Below are 23,002 nucleotides of genomic sequence, written 5' to 3'. Positions count from 1 at the left end.
CTAAATAGCATGATTTTGCGTTGTTGTCGGTTAATATATTTAGAAGGAGCTGTTTATCAAACATAAAAACAGAACAGTTATCCTATATGTCCTCGAAAAATAAAGCAATATTTTTTTTAAAAAAAAGCGGAAGGACAAGCACACAAAAAAAAATGTGAAATGGCTTATTCAATTCCAATCCCAGCATATCATATTGTTAAGGCAACTTTGTCTATAGGATACTAAAAGATTTGATTTTGGCACCATTATATTTGATTTTGGCTGTAGGACACTGTGAATTTGTGGTTTTGCCTATAGGACCTTAGTGGAGGGGCAAAAGACCCATTATGTCCTTAGCTTCACACCTTCTGAAAATATTTTCTCCATGTATAGATTATAATTCATCATGAAATTTTACAGAATGATGCAATGTTATGTTCCCCATCTGTGTGATTTTTTTTTCAGATTTTCCACGAAAAATTTACAGGATAAATCTAAGGGTATAATAGTCTTTTGCACCTCCAATAGTGTACCACAAATTTACATTGTCTTATAGCCAAAAGCCCAAAATCGAACATAATTGTGTCCTAAAGACAAAGCAACACTCTCTTAGTGCCTAGAGACAAATATGGCTATTGTTAATCTATCTCGATTAGTCTCCATACCTCATTCCAACCCCACTAACGTGACGTTTCTGTTGCTCTTTTAAATCGTTGCTAGATCCAAACATACATTGAGGCACTATCATGAAAAGTTGATTTGGTTTACTTCTCCTGAAAATGGAAGAAAGAAAGGACGTTAGGTAATGGGTCGCCACAATTTATTTGCACACATACTTTCTAATATTTCAATTCATAATTGTATGATATTTTGGAGAGTATAGTACGTCAAACTTTTGAAACTTGATCACCAACATATCGAAGGAAATTTACATTGGTCATTTGATAATGATACTAGCGGATGAAACTTATTTTTATATTACAATATATTTTTAAATTTCCAGTAATATATCATGTAAAAGGTAAAGATTAAACAATGTTGAAAATTATGCCAACATACAAAACTTCGTACATTCTTGAGCTGAAAGAAAGTACCTAGAAAATTAAAAAATGGAACAATTGTTTGTTTATGGCGATTAATATATGTTCTGATGTATCCTGGATTGATTTTTTTCTTTGTAGTTCTTTACATGAGCATGCTTTATCTCTGTACTGTTCCTAGCATGATAAATGCAACTTGGAAATTCTTACTTTTTTAATGAAAAGTGACTAGGGTTTGATAATTAATAATTAATAAATTACCAGAAATACATTATATACTGATGATAAAGTATCATCGTATATGTATCTGTCACCTTGTATGATAGGTTTAATAACCACCATAAGGTAAATAAAATATATCCAGATATTCCAGATATTTTAACATGTTCTACACGGAACTATCTTTAAATTAGGACAGAATTATCCAGATAACACAATTAATGAAGGTTATACTCAAGACTCCGAATAGGGTATATCTCACCAACCCGACTATATAAGGATATAAGGAGGAGCAACCAAAAAGAGAGCGAAACAGGAGTAAAACAAGGTCGGATAGAAGTAGGAATAACCCATTAAGACCCACAGTAGCTTCAAGATACAATCAGATTCATCCGACAAAAACTTCGTGATTTAGAAAATAAGAGAACTCATCGAGATTTATATGTTCAGATCTTAGACAAACTCCTATAATTATCTTCTTCTAAGATTAATTAGACAACATAGGCCATAGGTTTGTTATCTTAAGGAGGCCTAAATATATATAAAATCGCGTGTTCTCCTCCTCGTTACACATATTTGATAAGTATATATCTCTATTTTAAATAAGTAATTGCATAATCAACTTTACCAATCATCAACTAAAATAGATTCAAAGTTTGATATGGATAATATAAATACAGTGAACTATGTTGCGCCACCATCAGTTGGTACAGCCACCTTCGCACCACCTCAGTTACGACTAAGAAACTAATCAGTTACGACGGCACATATAGATGAGTTACGATCATAGGATAAAAAGTGTATAATTATGAGAAGTATTGTAGTTTGCTGTTTTGCCACCCCTAGTTACGACTAAGAAAATAGTTAGTTACGATAGCACATATAGTTGAGTTACGATCACATGACAAAAAAGTCAGTTACGATAGTAACTATACTGCTTTTTGGATCGTAACTGGGGTATGCGCAGAGGTGATTCAGTTGCGATTACAGTTACAACTAAGTAAATAGTCAGTTACGACAGCATAGATAGTTGAGTTACGATCACATGACAAAAAAATCAGTTACAATAACAAACATACTGCTTTTTGATCGTAATAGGGGTGTGCACAGAGGTAACCTAGTTACGATCACATAAAAAAAAATATATAATTATGACTAGATAAGGTACCCAGTTATGACCGTATATATTTGTAGTAACTGATCTATCTTGTAAATCGCAATTATACTATTTTTTAATCGTAATTACGAGATAACGTAACAGTACATTTAGTCACATAATAGATATTGACTTTAGTTCAACCAGCCAGCCTCCATTGTGGACGTGTGTGACACGTGACTGAACGCAAGAAAACACATCCCTCGATTCATGGGCTTCATAAACTTGTTGAGCACATCATATATCTAACCAATTATATTTACTAGAAAACCTAAATATGTTTAATTAACAATTGATCAAGTCTATCAATGCAAGTCAAACTGAAAGCGACCCAAAATAACGAATCAATAGAATGAAAGAGTCTCGGGGAAAAAAATCTCAGAAGAGTACGATGCAGCTAAACCGCCCATTCCCTTCTTTTATGATTTTCCCTTTGCTGACATCCTTTTGATTCTTTCCACATCATAAGTCACTTTCTTTTTCTCCTTTAACCTTTTCTTTGTCTTTTACAACATACTACTTGAGAAGAAAAGGTGAGTTAGTGGTCTAGAGGTTACCCAAAGTACCCTCAGACTGCCTTTAAGTCTTAACTAAATATATCAGAGGATTTAAGCAGCTTAGATTATGTATTTATATTATTTATGTACCATCTATGCATCTTTGAAATGAAGGCGCTAATGTAATAAATCAAACATTTGCATGGGGACTCTGAATCATTGGCAAATATTATACCGGTTTGGTGCTTGAATCAAACGGAGTTATCATGTTCGCACTGATCGATCTCGACAAAAGCTTTGCAACACTTTCTAGGGAAGATTAGAGAATGCGTTCTTTTCTCCTTGCTTAAGGGGACTAACTAGATGCTTTACCTGATAATGACTTATTGATGTAGCCCGACATTGTTGACAACATTTTCTCGGTCAACCAGGCAACTGCTATCTTGTCTCTCGCCAGTGACAGATGCAACGAAGTTATGAAAGAGGTGATCATTTTCCACCTCCTCCTCCACTTTATGTCCCTCCTCTTCTCCTTCTCTTGTAATTAGGAAAACAATTCTCTTGGCCTCTACCTATAGGTAAAATATTAGTGTGAATATGAAGAGCACGGGCCTAATTTTATTAGTGGAAGTTGGCTTTGTTAACAGTAGAACCATCATGGATGACTTTTTTTCTCTTTTTTTAAAAGAGAGAGAGAGAGAGAGATAAATCTGCTATATTAATATCCACCTTTGTTTGTGGCATTTGATGCTTGACCGTTCATCTGTTGGACGCACATATTAATGCCGTACTGCATCAGAGAGTACTCCCTTCGATTGTAAATATATGTCGTTTTAAACTTGTACATAAGGATTAAGAAAGTAGATCAAATGATCTTATTGCTCTTTATTTATTCTGCATTGGAAAAGATAACTCATTTATTTCTGAGAGTGATAGCATTTATTAAACAAATACAAGATGGGAACAAAAGAGAAAAAAATACATAGAAGTTCGAGAATGATTTACATTTAGAGAATAGTTGAAAAGGCTAAAGCGACCTACATTTGCAACCAGATAGAGTACTTAACACATATCCATGATAAACCTTATTGTGCAGCCGAATTTGTTTTCATGATGATTTGATATTTCATCTGTGATGGTGGAGACGTGAACGTTCAAAAAATATCCAATTTCCCATTGCATACGCCCCGTTGAGGTAAATGAAATAAGCACTTTTAAGTTCCAACAAAAGGTGAAAATAAACTCCTATTGTACAGCAAGTAAAAAAAAAATCGAGGAAGGCGAAATACATTGAATTTTTTTCATGAGTAAAATACTTTGAGCTGACTCATTTAGATATATTTGGGTAGCCATTTTTTGTAAACCACGGGACAATTCATCACGTCAAAAAGGGTGTCATGCAATTTTTATCAAAAGAACAAATTTATTGGATCATATGTTTTATATAGGCTAGTTTATAATAAAATTTAGAGTTGAAGAATAAACTTTGTTACAAACTAATCTCTATGAACATATGATCAAAGATTATCAACTTTAAATATATTATTAAAATTTAGTCAACTTTAGAACATATAATAAATTTTGATGTTTAACTCTAAAACTCAGGTATTAAAAACCCATAAAAATTCACCACTTCTCTCCCAATCCCCAGAAATGCTCCCAAATCGAACCACCGGCGCCGGCAAACCGAACCCTGCCGTTCGTCAAGTCTTCCTCCACCTCCGTCTCCTCCCTGCTTCTTGTGCCTGCAGCTGCTCCGGCGACGGCGACCCACGTCTAGGCTCTACCTCCAAGAACCACTCACTGTAGAAAGCAAAGAAGCTTCTCCTCCTCTCCATTGCGGTGTTGCCATGGCTGGATAGCAGACCTTTGGCCGTGTCGTCACCTTGATTCCTCGGGCTCTCCGAGAAGCTGTCCAGGCGCGGCGGCCGCGTCGTGACCTTCGTCTTGGTGTCCACCCGGAGGGTGAGGGAGGAGGGCGAGGAGGACATCTCACCTCACCTCGTCACTTTCTGCAGCGTCTGTTCCTCGAGCTCTCTCCGCCACCTACCCGCCCGCCCCCGGGGTCGCAGCGGTATGTCTCTCTTCCTCTTCCTCCTCCTTGGAGATTCTTGGGCTTCCTGCGGTTGTGCGCCTATCATGCGTTCCTTTTTTTCTTTTGGGTGTCTTTCTGTGATCTTTTAGAGGAATTCTTCGGTCGTTTGACTTGTAGGTTGTAGTATCCGATTGAGAGCCGTTTGTTGCTTCTTTTCCGAGGCTTTGCCTCGAATTAGTGGGAGGTAAGGATTTGGAGAAAGTTTCTTCTTTTTTGGATGTAGTCTGACTTTTGGCAATTGGTTTCGGTTAGTTTTTTTCATAGAGTTTGATGAAACTTTTGTTTATGATGTGGATTAACTTACTACTGCATCTGATTCGTCATGCCATGAGAAGGTCCTTGGTTGTTTTAGGATTTCATTGGTCGGTTAAGTCGAAAGTTGCGATAACATGATTTGTGTTTGGTGGTGCTTCAACAGTGGAAATGAAATGTCTGGAAACAACCGTTATAATTCATACTTTTTTCACACCCTCAAAATAGATGTGTGGTTGGCATCATTTGGTGTGGCAAACTAGACCGAGGAGCTTGACGACTTGTGGTTGATCACGGCTTGAGCAAGTGAGGCGCTAGATAATTTCTCTAGTGAGGACAACTAGTTGGAGCCGTATCTACTTAATTGGGCTGATCTGGAAATATGCTACCATGCTACTCCATCAAATCTCTTGTTGCTTAGCTTCCAGTACCATCAGTTTTTCTAATATTATGCCAGAAAATACTATGAAAAGTTGTAATAGCCCATAATACTTTAGATGTAAATGTTATAATATTATTTTCATGTGACAGATCTAAATACTTCTATGTATAATGATGGTAAAAGTTTTTGAAGTTTGGTTGTGTGGGTTATAGGATGGCTGGTGACATTGATTTTAGACTTAATGTAGTATGCCATATTCTTGTAGGCTTATGGCGATATTTTCATGCGGTGATGGAAATGCGAAGTCCATTGCTATATTGCTTATGGGAAATTCATGTGATGTGTTAAATTGCAGGGTTGAGTCACTAAATTGACTTTCTGCTTTATGCCGTTCAGGCTGCCATGAGAAGATAGAGTTATTAGTGCCGGACATCTACCTACGAAGTTCAGCATGGGTTCGGGGAATTTGGTAATGAAGAGGGTGTTAAAGCCCAGCTCCTTTGATCTGGACATACAATTTGATCAAAGTTGGATGGAGGATGTTACATGCCCAATCTGTCTGGATTTCCCTCACAATGCAGTCTTACTGAGGTGCACCTCTTATGAAAAGGGTTGTAGACCATTCATATGTGACACGGACCAGACTCGTTCAAATTGCCTTGAGAGGTTTAAAGGTGCTCATGGGCTACCAGCCAATGTGAAAGTCTCATCTCGTACTGTGGCTCCCCTTGATAGCATTCATATCATTTCATCTAATGCAAATAACCGCCCAGCTTGCCCGTTGTGTAGAGGAGATGTGATCGGGTGGTTTGTTATTGACGAGGCTCGCTTGCATCTTAACCAAAAGAAAAGATGCTGTGAAGAGAGCAGCTGTTCATATGTTGGTAACTTCCATGAGCTTCAGAAGCACACCCAACAAAAACATCCAAATTCATGCCCTTCAGAAATTGATCCTGCTCGCCGGGTTGATTGGGATAATTTGCAGCAGTCCTCTGACATAATAGATGTCTTGAGCACAATACATGCACAGGTTCCTAACGGTATAGTTTTGGGAGATTATGTCATCGAGTATGGGGATGATGAAGCTGGAGATGATTATGAAGTTTTCCACAGGGTTAGGGGAAACTGGTGGTCATCCTGTCTTTTTTGCAAGGCATTCTGTAGATCTTCAGGAGGCCGAAGAAGAGCAAGAACAAGGGAAAGGAGAGGCAGTGGAAGGAGCAGCAGCAATAGATCTACTCACGAAAGCTTTACTCTTGAAGTGCCCACAAGATCTGTTGACATAAGAGAACACAGATTTGATGAAATTGATGACGAGTATATAGTTACAGGGGCCATGCCTAGGGTTGCAGCATCCAGGAGAATGGCCAGTCATTACAGGTTTGTGTGCTTACTTTGCAATTTCCTGCTTTCTGTTGTTACTCAGCGATTATATGTTCAAGATGGCAAACACATGCAGACACAAAAAATAGGAACATCAATACAGATATAGTTCTCTTTTATATTCTCCATGTTGCACACACTTCTGTATAATGCTATGTTCGAATTATGACTATTACATGGCTACATCCTTCTTTGTATGCATGGAAATGCTGTCTTCTGGAGTTTGGAGAGGTTGTACAGCCTATATATGAGTCTAGTACTCTAGTGATCCCTTCAATGTTCTCACGTGATTATTGGTTTACTTAATAAATTTAAAACTTTACAGTGCTATTACACCTTACTCCTTGTTGCCACAATATACATGGTGAAATGTGAACTATGGGCATACACCTTTTTCTGGATAACTCAAAAACCTGAGACAATCAATAGTGTAGTTTCTGAATCTTTTCAGCTTTGAACATGCTCTGTTGCTCTTTGAAAGTCAGCACAAGTAACACAAATACAAGTGTAGAACACTTATTAACACTACAGTCTACAACTATAATAAATTATATCTGCTCTTTTTCTTTTGGCACTCTCTGTCTCTGATAAGCATTCTATCGTTGCTCTATCCAGGGATCCCAGATTTGGACACCGGCGTTCTCACTCCTAGGATCAACTGGCAAAAAAAAAGGAAGGCCACACTGATATCGGATGCAGAAACAATCAGAATCGTTCTACCTCTGCTCATATCTACCTTTTTTTAAAAAAAATTCTCAGCCCAAATTTCTTGTGCAGATAAGATAAGATAGCAGGAAACCTTTTCTTTGTTGTTGATTCACAGCGGATTTCATCATTTTAGGTTCTTTGGTGCAAATATTTAGCTCCTACCTTATAGCAATGTTGATCAACCTTTCTGTTCTGTGAAATCCTTGTATCCCAAAATGTTGCCCTCAAACACAGTAACTTTTAAAGGAAGTGCACTCAAATTTGTCAATTGTTTAGTTTTCCATGCTTTCTCATCCTGTAGTGAAAACTGTTGTAAAATTGGGTGTTGGATTGTTGAGGAGCTATTATATGGATGCTTTGCTTCTGGTGCTGGATTTGTAGAAGAGCTTCCGTGTTGAAAGGTGACAAAAAGACTGCTAACGTCTGGTTGCTGCTGGGCTCTTGAGCAGATTTCGTGCTGAATTGTCTGATCTGTGCTGGGGATTCTCAAGAGCTTTCGTGCCGAACTGCAATCCTCTTTGCTTCCATGGTGTGCCCACTTGATTCTAGTTGACTTCAATCGTTGAGTTCAGTGGCTTGAAGATGCCTGGCTTGCTTGGATGGGCAGGTGATGCCTAAAGTTAGTTGTTCACTTCTAATCGTCTTTATTACACATAATTGTCACTTTCCTTTTCAAAAGAAAGAAGAGCGCTGGTTTACAAGTTACCGGCCTCCTGGTTTACACGATATCGAATTTATCGAAATATTGACACCAATATTCATACAAGATGAGTGCAATTACAACGCTAGAGGTAAACAAGTGCGGTATCAAAAATGCTATCAGTATAACTATAAATACAAAGTACTGAAAGGAAAATTAAACACAACCAGTCGGGCAGTGTTACAGGTTCTCCAGAAAGGAAAAGGAGCAATTGATGGATCAAAATCAGAACAACACAACATAACTTGTCATCACAAAGGGCGGTGTCACATGCCCACCATCAAAACGCACCGTGCGTGCTGCATCAGGAGTTCCAACTATACAACGCCAAGCTCTTAGGTATATCTAGAGTGCAGGAAACATCTGATGAGAACAACTGAGATTAACTTATGGGTGATAATTATTGTATCTTAGTAGACCAAACAAACAACAGCAGGAGTGGTAACTTTATTCCTACTTCATGTCTAGGTGAGGCAATTCCGAGACATTGCACAAGTAAACCGGGTTCGGCCCACTTCAGGGTAGTCATCTCGTTCCAAGAAGGCACACTAGCCTGATAAAAGAGTATTTGCCAACCCAATTTCTGCAGCTGCACTGACGAAAATTTAGGCTTCAGTCGCTTCAAGGAAGCTGGAAGCTTGGTGGGGGCCATCCCCTCTTAAACTAACGAGCTTGTTAGGGAAAGTTCATATATTTCAGTTAGCATCCACTCTTCTCCAGTTTGTCCTCCAAGAACTATTGCCTTTGTCCCTCCCACGACACAAGTGCTGTGGCCCCAGGCGAACCGTGGAGGGTGCCCTGGAACATTCAGAATCCTCCAGGTAAGCTTCCGTTCAGTTGGATCTAGGAGGTAAAGCTGTGAAGCAGAGTGAAGACCTGCCACTGACCCGCCAAATATCACAATTCTTCCTCCAGGAAGGCTCACGGCAACATGATCAAGGCGAGGAGGTGGGCCAACTCCAGCAGGATTACCAGCTCCTGGCATCCCACTGCCAGTGATGCACCGCCAGCATGGCTTATCTTCACTTAAATCCAATGTGAATACATCATTAGACCTGAGTCGTAGAGGACCACTTTTAGCAAGACCACCAAACATCAGGATTTTCCTTCCATTGTAGACGGAGAGTGAGTGCCCCAGTCTAGAAGGTGGAGTCCAAGATGCAGGTATCTCTCTCCAAACAGGCTTTTCCATTGTTACATCTAGAAGGAAAGTATCACTGAGTAGCACACCAGAGTCAGCACAGCCACCAGAAACCACCAGCTTTGTCCCATCTAATGTGGAAGAGCTATGCCATGACCGGGGAACTGGTGGTGCAAGGCCAGGAATCTCACGCCAAGTTGGATGTTGTGCATCCAGATCCAAAATGAACACATCATTGAGGAGCCCCTGCCCTCCACAGCCACCAAACAAAACCAACCGTGATCCATTTAGGCATGATAGAGTATGGCCCCAGCGACCAGGAGGAGCTGAGCTCACATTGATGTGCCTCCATTCTGGCTTGCTGGCATTCAAGTCCAGCACAAATGTATCATTCATCGGTTGCATGTTAAGACCTTCTCCACCAAAAAGGACAACACGGTTCCCTACAGCACAAGTGCTGAAGTTGCAGCGAGATGGCTCCACTGCACCCCCAACTGTCAATTTCCTCCATGCAACAGCTTCCAGGGTGGTCAACTCTTGTGCTAGCCGTCCCCATGCCAAACTTCTTGATCCAGCCACAGTCTCAAGGGCCCTAGTAGCCTCACTGCCCCATGCATTCTGGCAAACCATCCTCCAAAGGTCTTCATTCATTGTAATGTGATACAGTCGCTTACAAACAGAGTTTACAGATGCTATATCCCTGGGCGACAGTCTTGACAAGATCTTCTGGCACAGCACCTCCTCACTCAGTAGGAAGAGATTGGAATGTTCCCAGGAGTTACCCTTTCCCACTGAAGTTGGTCGGGGAGTGTTATCCGGTGCAATCCATGTAGATCTCGCAAGTTCCTTTGTTACAGAGCAAGGTGACGGCCCCAAATCAACATTAGAATCATTGAAGAACTGAATGCCCATATAGTGTGTTATTGTTTCATCATCACCGTATATGGGTGTTAATTGCAGCCTCGCCATGTATGGAGAACCATCTTTTCTAAAATTCAACAGATCACCCTGGAACTCAATCCCTTCCTCTAAACATCTCCGAATCTCAGTAACTACTGCAGCATCAACAAGGGGGTGTCTCCTCTGAGCAAATGGTCCTCTGCATTGTAAAAACCGGCTGGCAAAAAAGCAGCATGACAATAGTAAAGAAGATATGCAAGGGAACATTGTACAAGTAAAATGACTAACATAGCACGTTAAATTTTCAGGTTCGTTCAAAAGCAATAGAAAATGTTAAACTGTATTAGATCAACTGAACTAGCAAACATGAAATTTAACCTTTTTTCACTAGCAGTTGAGCAATACATTCTGCACGCATTTAATATTTAATTTTGTGAGCATAATGGTGAGACAATATCAGGAAAGCAAGTTATGTTATTCAAGAGTTCCCAAAGGGCTTTCCCGGTGATACTAAAGGCTACATTTAGTGGGCCTTCACTGATTGAACCCACATGAATCATGGTACTGAAGGCCACCATTCATAATCAGATTACTTCAAGTTTTCTACCATTAATTCGCAACTATGATTTGCATACAAAAACAAACAAATGTCAGCATTGCCAACATATGTGTCTACAGAGAATTTCTAAACACAACTTATTAAACCATTAACCAAAGCTTGTTCTTCCTTTCCTTTACAACTTTTCATGTCAATCCAAAGCCAGGCCCACATATATCCATCAAAACTCCTTCAGGCATTTCCTATTTGGTCACTGAAGAAACTCAGTTACTAGCACCACTGTTAAATAAACAGTGGTCGCCTGGTTGGATAAGATTTGGTCTAAGGTCCCAGGGCAGGAATCCAATTTTGCTAAATACCTTAGGAACAAGTAGTAGTATACAACATCAGGAGCAAACAGTTTTATATTCATCACAAGTATGGTGTATAGTGCCAACAACCTTTAGCATCATGCCGGACATTAACAAGTCTTCCTAAAAGGATACTGATAAAGTTCTAATTCAATAGCCAGACGATGAAACTTTATTGATGCAAGACTGAACTAAAAGGAAACATTTGCGAAACAGAACTGTTGGCAATAGGACGTTCAAGTAACTGTAACCACAATTCAAAATTTTCTGCCTCAATCTCCACACAAATCCTTTATCTACATGTTAACTGCACTTAGATGTTATCTACTAAACTGGCCACCACTAGTTGTTAAGCCGATGTTCTTTTATGCAACAAACTCCATCCATTTTTAGTTACTAGTTTCACCATATGTGCTGAAAAGCTGTAGTGCTAAATTAAGATCACTACCAACTTATGAAGTAAAAATCAGTTGCATGCAGACTTAATTTGAAATAAAATGAAATAAGCAAACCCAGATTACTTCTCAGAAAAGAATCTCCAAAAAACTTGGGAAAATAACCCTTTTGCCTAATTATAAGTTATCGCTTTGACTTAAGTTTGTCCTACGAAAAAATTTACGAACCAGCTTCGGGATATGTTTAGATTCACACAATTGAAGAAAACCAAACTAACTCTCTCAAGGGTTTGCTATAGCTTGGAACATGTGAAACATCGTCCAGGGAAAATTGGCATCTTCCTTTTAAATAGCTGTGCAAAATTATAGTGAGCCTAAACAAAATCCTCCTTCTGATTATCCCAGGATACAAGTTCAAACCTTAGACAATGGAGTAATTTTCATCTTAATTTCCACTTCTAGCAAAAAAATAATAATAATGGTGCAATCAACCTTTAAAATTGATTTGGGGCAATCAACAATTCAAATCAACTCTTACTGTAAGGAGAACCTAAAATCAGCACATCATATATAAACAAAAAGATGTTTACATAAGATCGTAAACCAAACACCAACATGACTCTGGTTGCTAAAATTTCTCATGTCAATAGAGACCTTAATTGCTATAGTTTATGATGCTATAATCGGAACAAAGGAACAAATACCTGAAAGCAAATCAACATAGCAAACCAGTTAAGCTACCACCTACCGTTGTTCCAGCCAAGCCATTTCCTATCCAAAGATTATCTATGGGCTATGAAAATTGCTCGGGTCACCGCAAAACAGCAAAACGCACACTAACTTTCCGCGGTGGATCACCCATACACCCTAATCACCTCCTCTACCAGGCTAGCAACGAATGAAATCAATTAATCCCCTCCGCACCTGCCAGCCCAGAACCAACAAGCTCGGCCTCGAATTGAAACGTTTGAGCATCGAATCGAACTGGAGCAGGCAGGTCAGGTGGTTACCAGTTCCTCCCGAGCACCTCCTCCGCGCGGTACCCGGTGGCGTCCTCGAAGCCGCGGTTGACGTAGATGATGGGGAAGTCGGGCTCGAGCGCGTCGGAGACCACCATCCCGCACGCGCCCAGCACGCCCTCGATGGCCAGCGAGAACCCTGGGGCCACATCCCCGCCCCCCGCCTGGACCTCCTCTTCCTCCTCCTCCTCCTCCTCCTCGGAGTCGCTGTCCCACTCCATCGCCCGAAAACCCTAGCCCATGCCGGGCCGAACGCTGGGGCGGTGCGGGTCTCGCCGCTACGACTAGCTGGTCGGAGCCGGATGCGGGGGGCTCGGGCGGATTTATACTGCGCCGCGGCAGCTGCTGCTGATTTGCTCGGTTTATCGGTGGATTGATTTTAATCGGGGAGGAGGAGGACGACGGCGACGACGGCGAGCAAGCAACGAACGAGTGGACGACGGTGACGGACGGGCAGGTCGGGTGATCCTGCCCGTCGGATCTGCGGTCCGGAGAACGGACGGTTCACAGTGTGTGTAGGGAGCCTTTGGGAGCAGCCGACCAGCCGTGTGCCGCGCAAAAAAAAAAAAAAAAAAAAAAAAAAAGCAACGGAGCTTGAGCTGCGGCTGCTCTACGGCCTTTTTACCTCACGTAATTTTAGTGATGGCTTAACAGTTTTTGAATAAGCATCAGTGCCAAATCTAATATTCAAACACGGGTGAATAGTTTTACCATAAAAATCATAACAAACTGAGTTATACTTAGTTAACACACAATTTATAACAAAAGGTTATTTCACCATCTGGTACTAGCACTTAGTACTAGATGTGGCAAAGCTGGAAGATAGCTATGAGACAAGTTGGCATGGATCATTGTATGTGTCCTTATACTTGTTTTCGGTATAGTTCAAAGTTGTGGGGGCTTGTACTTTTTAGTACAATTCTAATTTCAACTTCTACTTAAGTCGGTGAAGAACACATCTTTTGGGTATAATCTTTCTTACCTGAAGCCGAGTGCCAAGATAGTGGGAGATTGTAGCAATAACCGCTTGTTGGGTTTACTCCTGCTGTAATTTGTAGAGTTTCTATCCTAACTTCTGAAAAGGGTGGTTCTAGCAAAGTTTGAGAACTTAAAACTCCCTCTTCTATGAGAAAATACGCCTCTTTACTGTATTATGCAAATGTCTCTGGTCATGAAACAGTTATCCAATCACCTTAATTGCATCTTATTCCCAGGACAAATGGTGATCATCGTTAACCATCAGACTCTTCATTGCAAAGTTGGTCCATTGCTCCAGGACATCTTTTTTTCTATGTCCCATTCGGTTCTCCCACCAGTGCCTTTTATAAAGGTGTGCAACTTGTTGTCATCTGCCTCTATCCGGTCAACAATTGCCTCATCCTCCTCCCCCCGATCAACGACCATCGGTTCTTAATATTCTTTGTTGTCTGAACTTGCATCTCAATCTAAACCACTGGCTCCTACGAAACAACATTCTGCTCCACCGCGACAACATTTTCATCCACCCCCTCAGGGGCACTCGGCTCCCCTTCTGTCGAACCTACCACATTTCCATGTACAAGCATCACATGGCAAAAATGTTTATACCAACCCCATACTCACAAATTGCTTCAGTGTTTTGAACAGAGAACCTCCATTAATTTTCACTGCCACCCGATTACACGCTTCCTAGGAATCATAACCTTCGTTGCGAACTGTTGTTGTAATAGATTATGCAGCCACCCACATCTCTAAGTCGAATTGCTTTTGGATCACTCAGGCTACTATCCATATACTGAAAATTGGTCAAGTATACCCCACTATTACTCTGCATTACATAGCTATAAAAAATCATACTAATATGTGTCAGCTAATTTAATAGATATTGACTACAGTATCAACAATAACAAAATAAATTAGTCACACGCCTACAATTGTGCTTGCAAAAATTAGAATCAATGAAATCCCTACCAAATAATTCTTTTGGAGAGGGATTTGAATCCAAAACAGGAGAAATATTTTTTTTTTACATTGCGAGGAAGAAACAGGGAAAACGTGATTTCTCCCATTTCTGAATTATTTCATTCTCATTTACAACTGTGATTCTGATTTAACTAGCCAAACAATTATATAAAGTAATTCTGATTCACCAGATAAATATTTTTAAGAAGAAATTAGAACTAAAATGTTTCTGAAAGAATCTGGAACTCTACCAGACAGGCCCTACGTCTACATACGGTTTCAAATATGTGTCGGAAACTCCTAATTTTCATAAACCCTAAACAAATTTCAACAATATCAATATGAAAACTAATTGCTACGTTCCCAAACCCTATCCAATTTCTAATAGTATATGTGCTACACTTCAAAACTCTAGTCTATTATAATCTTAATCTCTTAACCCTACATCTAAAATTTCTCATTGCTATCCTAATTCTACTCTAATTACTATTCTATTTGTACACTAATTACTTTTCTATTTCTACTCTACATATTTGCAAAAAAAAAACCTTCAATAGAGGGTGAGCGGCCGGCTCCAATTGCCCTCTCCCTCCCTGCCTCAGTCGCAAGGTAGACGAAAAGGTATGGGAGGGAGAAGGGTGGAGCCGTGATATGATGATAAGGATCTTTCGACATCCAGAATGACAAAAGCATGTTTCGACAACCAAATTACCGACAAGGCTACATGACGTCTTCTCAGCCACACAATTGATGATATGTGCTACAGCACGCCAGCAGGTTGTGGATCCGACATGGACCAGTGTCCCCAACATGTCGGCAACCTGATTGCCAAACCTCCCTAGTCGGCATATGGATTGCCAATAGATCCCCTAGTTGGCATACAGATTGCCAATACACCCCTAGACTTCTATTATTGCAATTTTTCAAAATTAGGTGCTATTTTTGTATAATTTCTATTAAAATAATATAACAACAACAACAACAACAACAACAAAATCTTTAATTTCCCATTAAAGTAATATTATTTAAAAATTCTAGCTTTTGACAAGAGATCTGGAAGCTTATACCTTTGGTTCACATCCTACTCGTCAATCACTCATCGGGTGTTTCTCTACGCTGACGACGTAGTGCTATTCATCCATCCCTTTGCAGCCGATTTGGGCTTGGTTAGGGAATTATTGCAGCACTTTGGGAATGCCTCGAATCTACGTACAAACATTCAGAAATGCTCTTCCACACCTATTCAATGTCAAGAGGCCGACATCAAGGTGATCCGTGAGTCCTTATCATGCGCAGTCACCACATTCCCCTGGATGTATCTGGGACTGCCACTGTCCATTCACAAGATCACCAAGGTTGACCTTCGATTCATCATTGATAAGGTTGTTGATCGCCTTCCTAGGTGGAAGGCGTCCTTGATGCCGCCGGCTGGTTGTGCGGTCTTGGTGGAGATGGTGCTCACAGCCATGCCTATCTACTAGCTCATCACTCTGGAGCTGCCGAAGTGGGTCATCAAAGCGATCCACAAGTTGCGCCGAGCATTCCTTTGGAAAGGGAGGATGGATGTCTGGAGTGGCTGTTGTCTAATCATCTGGCGTTGAGTGTGTCAACCAAGACAATTTTGGTGGTCTTGGGATCCATGATCTAGAAACGCTTAGCTAGTCCTTGCACATGCGTTGGCTCTGGCTGAAGAAGATCGAGCCGGGCACACCATGGGTTGGGCTCAATCTGCAGGTAGCCTCCAATGCTCAAGCACTCTTTGCAATCTCAATGTCTTCTCTGTGGGAGATGGTGAGTCCACTATGTTCTGAGGGATAGTTAGCTCCATGGTAAGTCAGTGGCCGACGTCGCGCTGACACTCCATGCGTTGGTGCCCAAGCACGTCGCCAATCAGAGATCGGTCAGTCAGGGACTTCGGGACCTTTAGTGGATAAAGGATATCAAGGGTGCCCTAACAGTGTCGGCCTTGTAGGATTACCTCCAACTTTGGGATGCACTTCAAAATATGGAGCTATAACAAGGGGTGGTCGATACTCATGTCTGAACGCCTTCAGCGACGGGTCAGTTCTCCACCAATTCGGCATACATGAGGTTCTTTACTGGCCGTGTTGAATTTGAGCCGTGGCAACGAGTTTGGAAACTTGGACGCCTCCGCGTTGTAAGTTCTTCATTTGGTTGTTGCTCCTCAATCGGTGCTAGACGTCTGATCGTCTTGCACGGCGTGGACTCCCGCACCTGCACCAGTGCCCCCCTATGCAACCAAGAAGATGAGACGGGCCAGCATTTGATCTTTTCTTGTGTGTTCACTCAGGAGGTATGGTTCAGCATCCTGCGGGTGGTCGGTTTACAGCACTTGGCACCGAACAACCTGTATCTCCAATTTGCCACATGGTGGCACGGCACGACGCTGAGCTTGGATGAACAACGATGTCGCGGGTTCAACTCCCTTGTGATTCTGGTTGCCTGGTCTATCTGGAAGCACCGGAACACATGCGTCTTCGAAAACCTGACACCGAACGTATTGTCCACTGTGAGTGGCATCAAGGATGAGGCCAAGCTATGGTGCTAGCGGGAGCTAAGGGTCTGCGTGCTCTATGGTCCTAGAAGTGTCTATTTTTGGTCATTTTTTGTAACGTGGCGTGTATGTAAGCACATTAAAGTGGCAGATGCGTTGGTGGAGTCTATGTGTCTCAGGTGTATTGTAATCTAAATTCTTCTTCTTAATATAATAACGTACAGTTCTCCTGTATGTTAGAGAAAAAAACATCTACTCGCTCCTTAGTTCTATTTCTTTCTCGTTGCCCTGAACCTGAACTTCATGTCGCTGTTTCTTTCTCGTTGCTCTGAACCTGAACTTCATGTGCTGTTTCTTTCTCGCTCAGCACGCGTATCGTCGCGATGGACACCCTATACACCATCTTCGTTTGTTCTTTCAGACCGGCACTTGATTAGGAAAAAGAGAAGGACAAAGACTTGGAGAAGGTTTTCAGGCCACAAGAAAGTTGACATGCACTGGGGTGAACCCAGTCTGTATTATTTACAAGTTCACAGCAATGGTAGAATCCAAGACACATGCTAATTTACAAGCTTGAATATCCTTGGGCTAGTCCATAGAAGGTACTGCTGAAGCTTTACATACTGGACACCAGTTCTTCTGCCGAAGCCACTGGCCAATGCAGCACACATGGTACTGGTGTTCACATGGCAACCGGCCAACTTCTTCACCCTCCATATACTCCTCCTGGAACAACAAGCCTTTTCATTTCAGTAAGGATTTACCTATCAAGTAATTACTGACAGAATATTTTGTAACTTTCTCTTAGTCACAGACGGACGATTAATCAGTGTTGGTGGAGGGGAAGGAAGTTTCAGATGGCTCCTTTATTCGGTACTTAACACAAGTTTCTGAACAAGGTAGATGTTTTCAAGGTACTGAACAAGTAGAGTGTAGGGTACAACTGTTCCAAATTGTGTTCTAGAGAATCATCATAAAGGAATAATAAGTAGGACACCGCAAAATTAAGCATAAATACTGCCAGGGATTCAATAAACTGAGTACTAGTTCATTTTCATAAGGCTGTAGGGTAAGTGAGATAATAGCAGCATAAGATGTGTTGATTTTGTCTTCAACAATAAATCAAGAATGTTCTAAGACAAGGATACTTAATGTTGATTGTTCAACACCAGCAGTCAAAGTCTTTCACTTAGTGCCCAAAAAATCAAGAATATTCCAAGGTCACAGGCCACAAAGGTTATTTGCTTATTACACATCAACAGTTTGTCAATTGTCAGTTTCCTGTTCCTTCCTTTTACTTTTCTTGACAGATAAAAAATACTGCAGGAGTGGCACACATCAAGTAGTGCTATCAATTCCCACCAAAAGAAAGTGCAACCCAATGTTGGATGTTTTATCCATTTTATTTTATAATTTATACCCATGGTAAAGATAGATCCCCGGTAACCAGATACCTGGCATATGCTGCATTTGATGTCATCTGAGACTGATTCGTTTACTTCTGCAGCAACTGGACTATATATATTTCTTCTGAAGCATTTTGCGAATTGCTCTTCAGAAAGGGCAGTGCTTACTGAGCCTATTCTCTCTTCTAATGCCAATAATTCCTATTCAAATAAAAGGAGATGACCTCTTGTATAAGTATAAACCAGGAGTCCATCATAAATGACCAAAATAACTCAAATCATAACAAGGGTTCAAATGTAGAGTGAGGAAAGGTTCCACAAAGAAACCCCCTTTAGCCTTTAGGTGGGATCAAACATGATGAAGATGATACCTCATAGGACATATTGTCTATATCCATCCGCATGCCTCTATGCTGATCAAGGGTGGCAAAAGCACCAAGGAATAGATTAGTCTCCAGCACCAGTAATTGCTGACAAAATTTTATCCAAGATTTCAGCGAAAAGAAAGACGATTAGAAGAATTTTAAGGGAAAAATAATGCAACCAACAAACCTCATAAGTCAGCTCTGCTTCTTGTTCAATCCTCTCCAGCGCTAGTAAAACCTACATGCAACAAATCTATTTCATTCCGAATTTTTTTACGGTTTTAACACCTCATTAGCCAAAGTTAAGGTCGTTTATCATAAAGATCGCTATCATTGGTATTTATTAATCCTGCATAAGACCTATCTACCAAAAAAAAAAGCAACCATCATAGGGAACATTTTAGAAAAGGACCTCTGTAATTCCTTCCATGGTTATGTGTCTTTGACTATCTCTCTCCCCCAAGGGGCCATGAAACACCTGTGGAGGACTTTCTTCAAAAAGGGAGCTTGATCTTCTCCTTGCAGTCCGAGTATTTGAGCCACGACGACTAGACGAGTAAATTTCATGAGGTAATTCCACAGACAATGGTCTTATTGAGCTCTCTGGAGAGGTTTCTGTGAAAGAAAAGTGTGACTGATCTGACTGTTGATTCCTTTTGGATGAGTCGTTAAGGGAAAGCATGACATCCTCTCTTTCCTCAGACACTCTGAGTTTAGTGACCTGAGGAGAAGATCGTCTAGTCCTTACTGACACTACCAAATCCTGATGATTTCTGCTGCTTCTTTGCATCATTTGTTGAGAAGGTGGTTGTTCCCTCGTTCTAATTCGAGGACCAGTATCGCGAATATGTGTAAGAGGTGAATGACCTATATTGGACGGTCCATTTAAGCTCCTTGATCTGGAAGAGCTTTCCCGGACAGAAGCCCTCTTTCTCATAGCCTCAAACCTCCTATTATGAATAGAATCAAATGGGCAACCTGATGGTTGAACATCAGGTACTGAAGTACAAGCAATGTTTTTAAGACCACGCCTCTGTACTCCACTAACGTGACCATAAGATGGCTTCACACCAACGGTAGAATTTCCAGGTATTCTAGACCGATCAGTAAAAGACGAAGAGCAAGCTCCTGGCGCACCCAAATTCAATTCTTTATCCTTTTGTCTATGTGTCCTAGAACTTAGTGAAGCACTCCTAACCAAGGACTCAACTGTATGTGCAGAAATATCTGAAAAACCAGCAGAAAGCGAAACTAGATGATCAGGTGGTAACAATTGACCTTGTTCAGTAGTAAAATCATCTGTCTCAGTTTGCAGAGCGTCTGGAATATCGTCCTCTGCAGCATTGTTCTTACTACCCTCCAGATTCTTGACCTCAGCCTTTCTTCTACTACTACTTTCAGCAATGTCAACACCTACCGACAAAGACTGCCTTCGCTTTTCCTCAAACTTTCCAAGTGGAAATTTGGAACAGCTTGCAAGCGTAACTTTTGAGCTTGAAGATTTAAACGGATCACGCAAATATCTTGGTCTCTCTTGATCATCAGCCATCCTGGTTTTCATAGGATTGAGTCTCATGCTGTTTCCCGGTCCATCACTGTTGTGACTGATCCTCTCTTCAGAACTTTGATTTCTCAAAGGGATTCTGGAACCCCTTCTGAGAAATCCAATTTCTGTTTTAGATCTCCTATTTGAATATTCCTCCATATAATTAGGCAGGAAAAAATACCGCAAGAAATGCTCTGCAGTATCTTTTAGTTCTGCAACACGATTTGGTAAATGTCAGTAAACAACAAACCAGCAGAATGGATATAGAAAAATGAATGAACAGGAAACTTAGCAAATGCAACTGGATGTTTTTAGAATGGATTCGTTTTAATTCAGACGATAACTGCTCATGATCTAACATTAGCATTGCCCCACTATGCCCAAGGTTTTGTCAGACCATCCCCAATACCATAATAACACATTAGATACTATGAATGTAAAGGTACAGAGACAAATATGGTTAACTGTATTATGAACAACCCAGCTCCAAACTTCAATAGGATAGGTTGCACTCAAAAATCTTTTTATAAAAGAACACATTCAAGTACGGGCATCCCTAATAGTTACTCTTAAGCCTTAATCATACTTCAATCTCAAATGGTTGATGAATAATACACCTCTGCAAAACGTTGTGCTCAAAAGATGAATAAGGTCGGTATTTATACAGTCAAATTGACCCTTGCCATTCAATAATCCAAGATAAACCACTGTTCAAGAACTCAGTTTTGTCCTAGTAAGACTGTGGTGCCAACAATGTTAAAGCCAAAATCAAAAGTGGCGAGGTCCTTGGTGCTGGTGGTACCACTACCAACTTTCAATCCAGAACAACAAAGCAGATAGGACCCCACATCAGTAACCGAACCAGCAAGAACTTGAGGCACATCAGCAGAAGGCTAAAGTTGAGTACACAACGAGGACAGATAAACACAACTTTTTCAACTTTCAAGAAAACCTTAATGTGCAAACAAATATTTTCCAGATAAGCATAAAAAAGGATCGGGGACCACCCTCCACATATCATGACATGATCATTGTCTCATTGAGAAGGTGCGATGACATCATTCGTCTATCCACATAATCCTACCATCTACCAAGTAACATTTTTTCCTCTGAAAAAGGAGGGGGGGGGGGGGGGCTGCAGAAACTGTACAGTAACTTAGATTTCGCCGAGTGTCCCCGCACCTCGAGCAAACCAAACATCCGTAGAAATGTGTAAACGGAAACCGTATTGCCATCAAAATACATTTTATGGAGCAAAAAAGAATCTCTTTTTTGTAAGTACCAAGTTTAACGTCTTCTGAATCATTTCAAGAGAAGTAGAGAACTATGCCCAAAAAAGCCTCCAAATTTTCTTCCATTCTGAGCCCGAAACCCATGATAACTGATCGCTCTGAAAGCGATCAACAAACCAGAAGCAAGGCGAATCACACCGGCCGCTCGAACTCCAGCACACATCAAACAAACGCCTCCTCCTTGAATCAAGCAACAAAATAAAGAGGAAACATGTAGAAACAACAGGCCACATAGCATCACCTTGATCCTAAAATTCTCGGCTTTCGCTCGAAGACATCAGAGCCTGCCTTCGCCTTTCGCAGCCTTCGCCTTCGCCTTCGCGCCGTGCTTCGAACGCGACGGCGTATCGGATGCCCGCGCCGGGAAGGGACGGGAGGCAGGAGGAACCAAGCAGGTGGGGGTGGGTTCCTGACTTGATCGATCCGAGGCGATTTATCACGGGCCACGAAGCTGGCAGCTTAATGGTATGGATATTCGACGACCCGGCCCGTTATGGTGAAACCAGTGTCCGCGTATGTGCTACGTCCACACGTCCAGGGTACCGCCAGTGCAGTGCAGGGTGTGGGCCCAGGTGGCAGTAAGGTACTATTTTTTTCTTTTATGGAGCAGTAAGGTACTATTTTTTTTCTTTTTATACAGTGCAGGGTGTAGACTTCTACATTCGCTCATACAGACAGATCCACTTATTAGTGTCGTAAAATCATCTATATATAAACAACTAATCACAATTTCAACTCTTATATCTACTCATATGGTCTTAGATTCGGTCAACCAAACAGAAACTTAGTCCAATATCTAGACAGATACTACCAATTAAATACTCTTTTTTTCAATAAATATAACTCCGCTCAACCAGACTATACGATAAAATTCTACGAAACCCCATCCAAAAAACCAAATACACCCAAAGTGATGATATATGTTCACATGTGAAAACATATTGTAGTCTTGTGTTCTCGGCTTTTTCTATTTGGGAAAAATCTGCACAACGATAGGTTCTCTATCACTGTGATAAAATGATGACATTGAAAGGATGGTAATAATAAAGTGTTCAGTTCAGTAGGGGTTTATCTTACTGTTTTCCCTTAAAAAAAATAAAGTGTTCAGTTTATTGGCTTCTGTTTCTATTGAATTCTAGTTGAGTTACAATTCTTCTTGGTG

General features: G+C 40.9%; 3 protein-coding genes across 8 annotated transcripts; 1 reads left to right on the top strand and 2 right to left on the bottom strand.

Annotated features, from left to right (window-relative positions):
* Positions 1 to 4,519: 4,519 nt before the first annotated feature.
* LOC133918372 (uncharacterized) lies at positions 4,520 to 7,979 on the top strand. Of its 3 annotated transcripts, none has more exons than XM_062362229.1 (3): positions 4,520 to 4,965; positions 6,017 to 7,000; positions 7,619 to 7,979. In XM_062362229.1, the coding sequence occupies exons 2-3, from the start codon at positions 6,072 to 6,074 to the stop codon at positions 7,653 to 7,655; spliced, it is 966 nt and encodes a 321-aa protein (XP_062218213.1). In that variant the 5' UTR covers positions 4,520 to 4,965; positions 6,017 to 6,071; the 3' UTR covers positions 7,656 to 7,979. The 3 variants fall into 3 exon arrangements, with proteins under 3 accessions (XP_062218213.1, XP_062218214.1, XP_062218215.1); XM_062362230.1 differs by lacking the exon at positions 4,520 to 4,965 and adding an exon at positions 4,978 to 5,170; XM_062362231.1 differs by lacking the exon at positions 4,520 to 4,965 and adding an exon at positions 5,190 to 5,544.
* A 518-nt stretch (positions 7,980 to 8,497) lies between these two features.
* On the bottom strand, positions 8,498 to 13,227 carry LOC133918371 (putative adagio-like protein 2). The gene is made up of 2 exons (XM_062362228.1): positions 12,767 to 13,227; positions 8,498 to 10,669 (listed from the first exon to the last, which is right to left on the bottom strand). The coding sequence occupies exons 1-2, from the start codon at positions 12,994 to 12,996 to the stop codon at positions 9,070 to 9,072; spliced, it is 1,830 nt and encodes a 609-aa protein (XP_062218212.1). The 5' UTR covers positions 12,997 to 13,227; the 3' UTR covers positions 8,498 to 9,069.
* A 4,453-nt stretch (positions 13,228 to 17,680) lies between these two features.
* Positions 17,681 to 22,230, bottom strand: LOC133918369 (uncharacterized). 4 transcript variants are annotated; one of them, XM_062362224.1, is made up of 6 exons: positions 22,082 to 22,230; positions 19,415 to 20,760; positions 19,190 to 19,240; positions 19,009 to 19,107; positions 18,686 to 18,838; positions 17,681 to 17,957 (listed from the first exon to the last, which is right to left on the bottom strand). In XM_062362224.1, exons 2-6 carry the CDS (start codon positions 20,705 to 20,707, stop codon positions 17,820 to 17,822), a joined length of 1,734 nt encoding a protein of 577 aa, XP_062218208.1. In that variant the 5' UTR covers positions 20,708 to 20,760; positions 22,082 to 22,230; the 3' UTR covers positions 17,681 to 17,819. The 4 variants fall into 4 exon arrangements, with proteins under 4 accessions (XP_062218208.1, XP_062218209.1, XP_062218210.1 ...); XM_062362225.1 differs by having other exon boundaries at positions 19,009 to 19,050; XM_062362226.1 differs by lacking the exon at positions 18,686 to 18,838.
* Positions 22,231 to 23,002: the final 772 nt, after the last annotated feature.

This window comes from Phragmites australis, chromosome 5, assembly GCF_958298935.1.
Source record: "Phragmites australis chromosome 5, lpPhrAust1.1, whole genome shotgun sequence".
Lineage (NCBI taxonomy): Eukaryota > Viridiplantae > Streptophyta > Magnoliopsida > Poales > Poaceae > Phragmites > Phragmites australis.
This window is presented reverse-complemented; position numbering and strand designations above follow the sequence as displayed.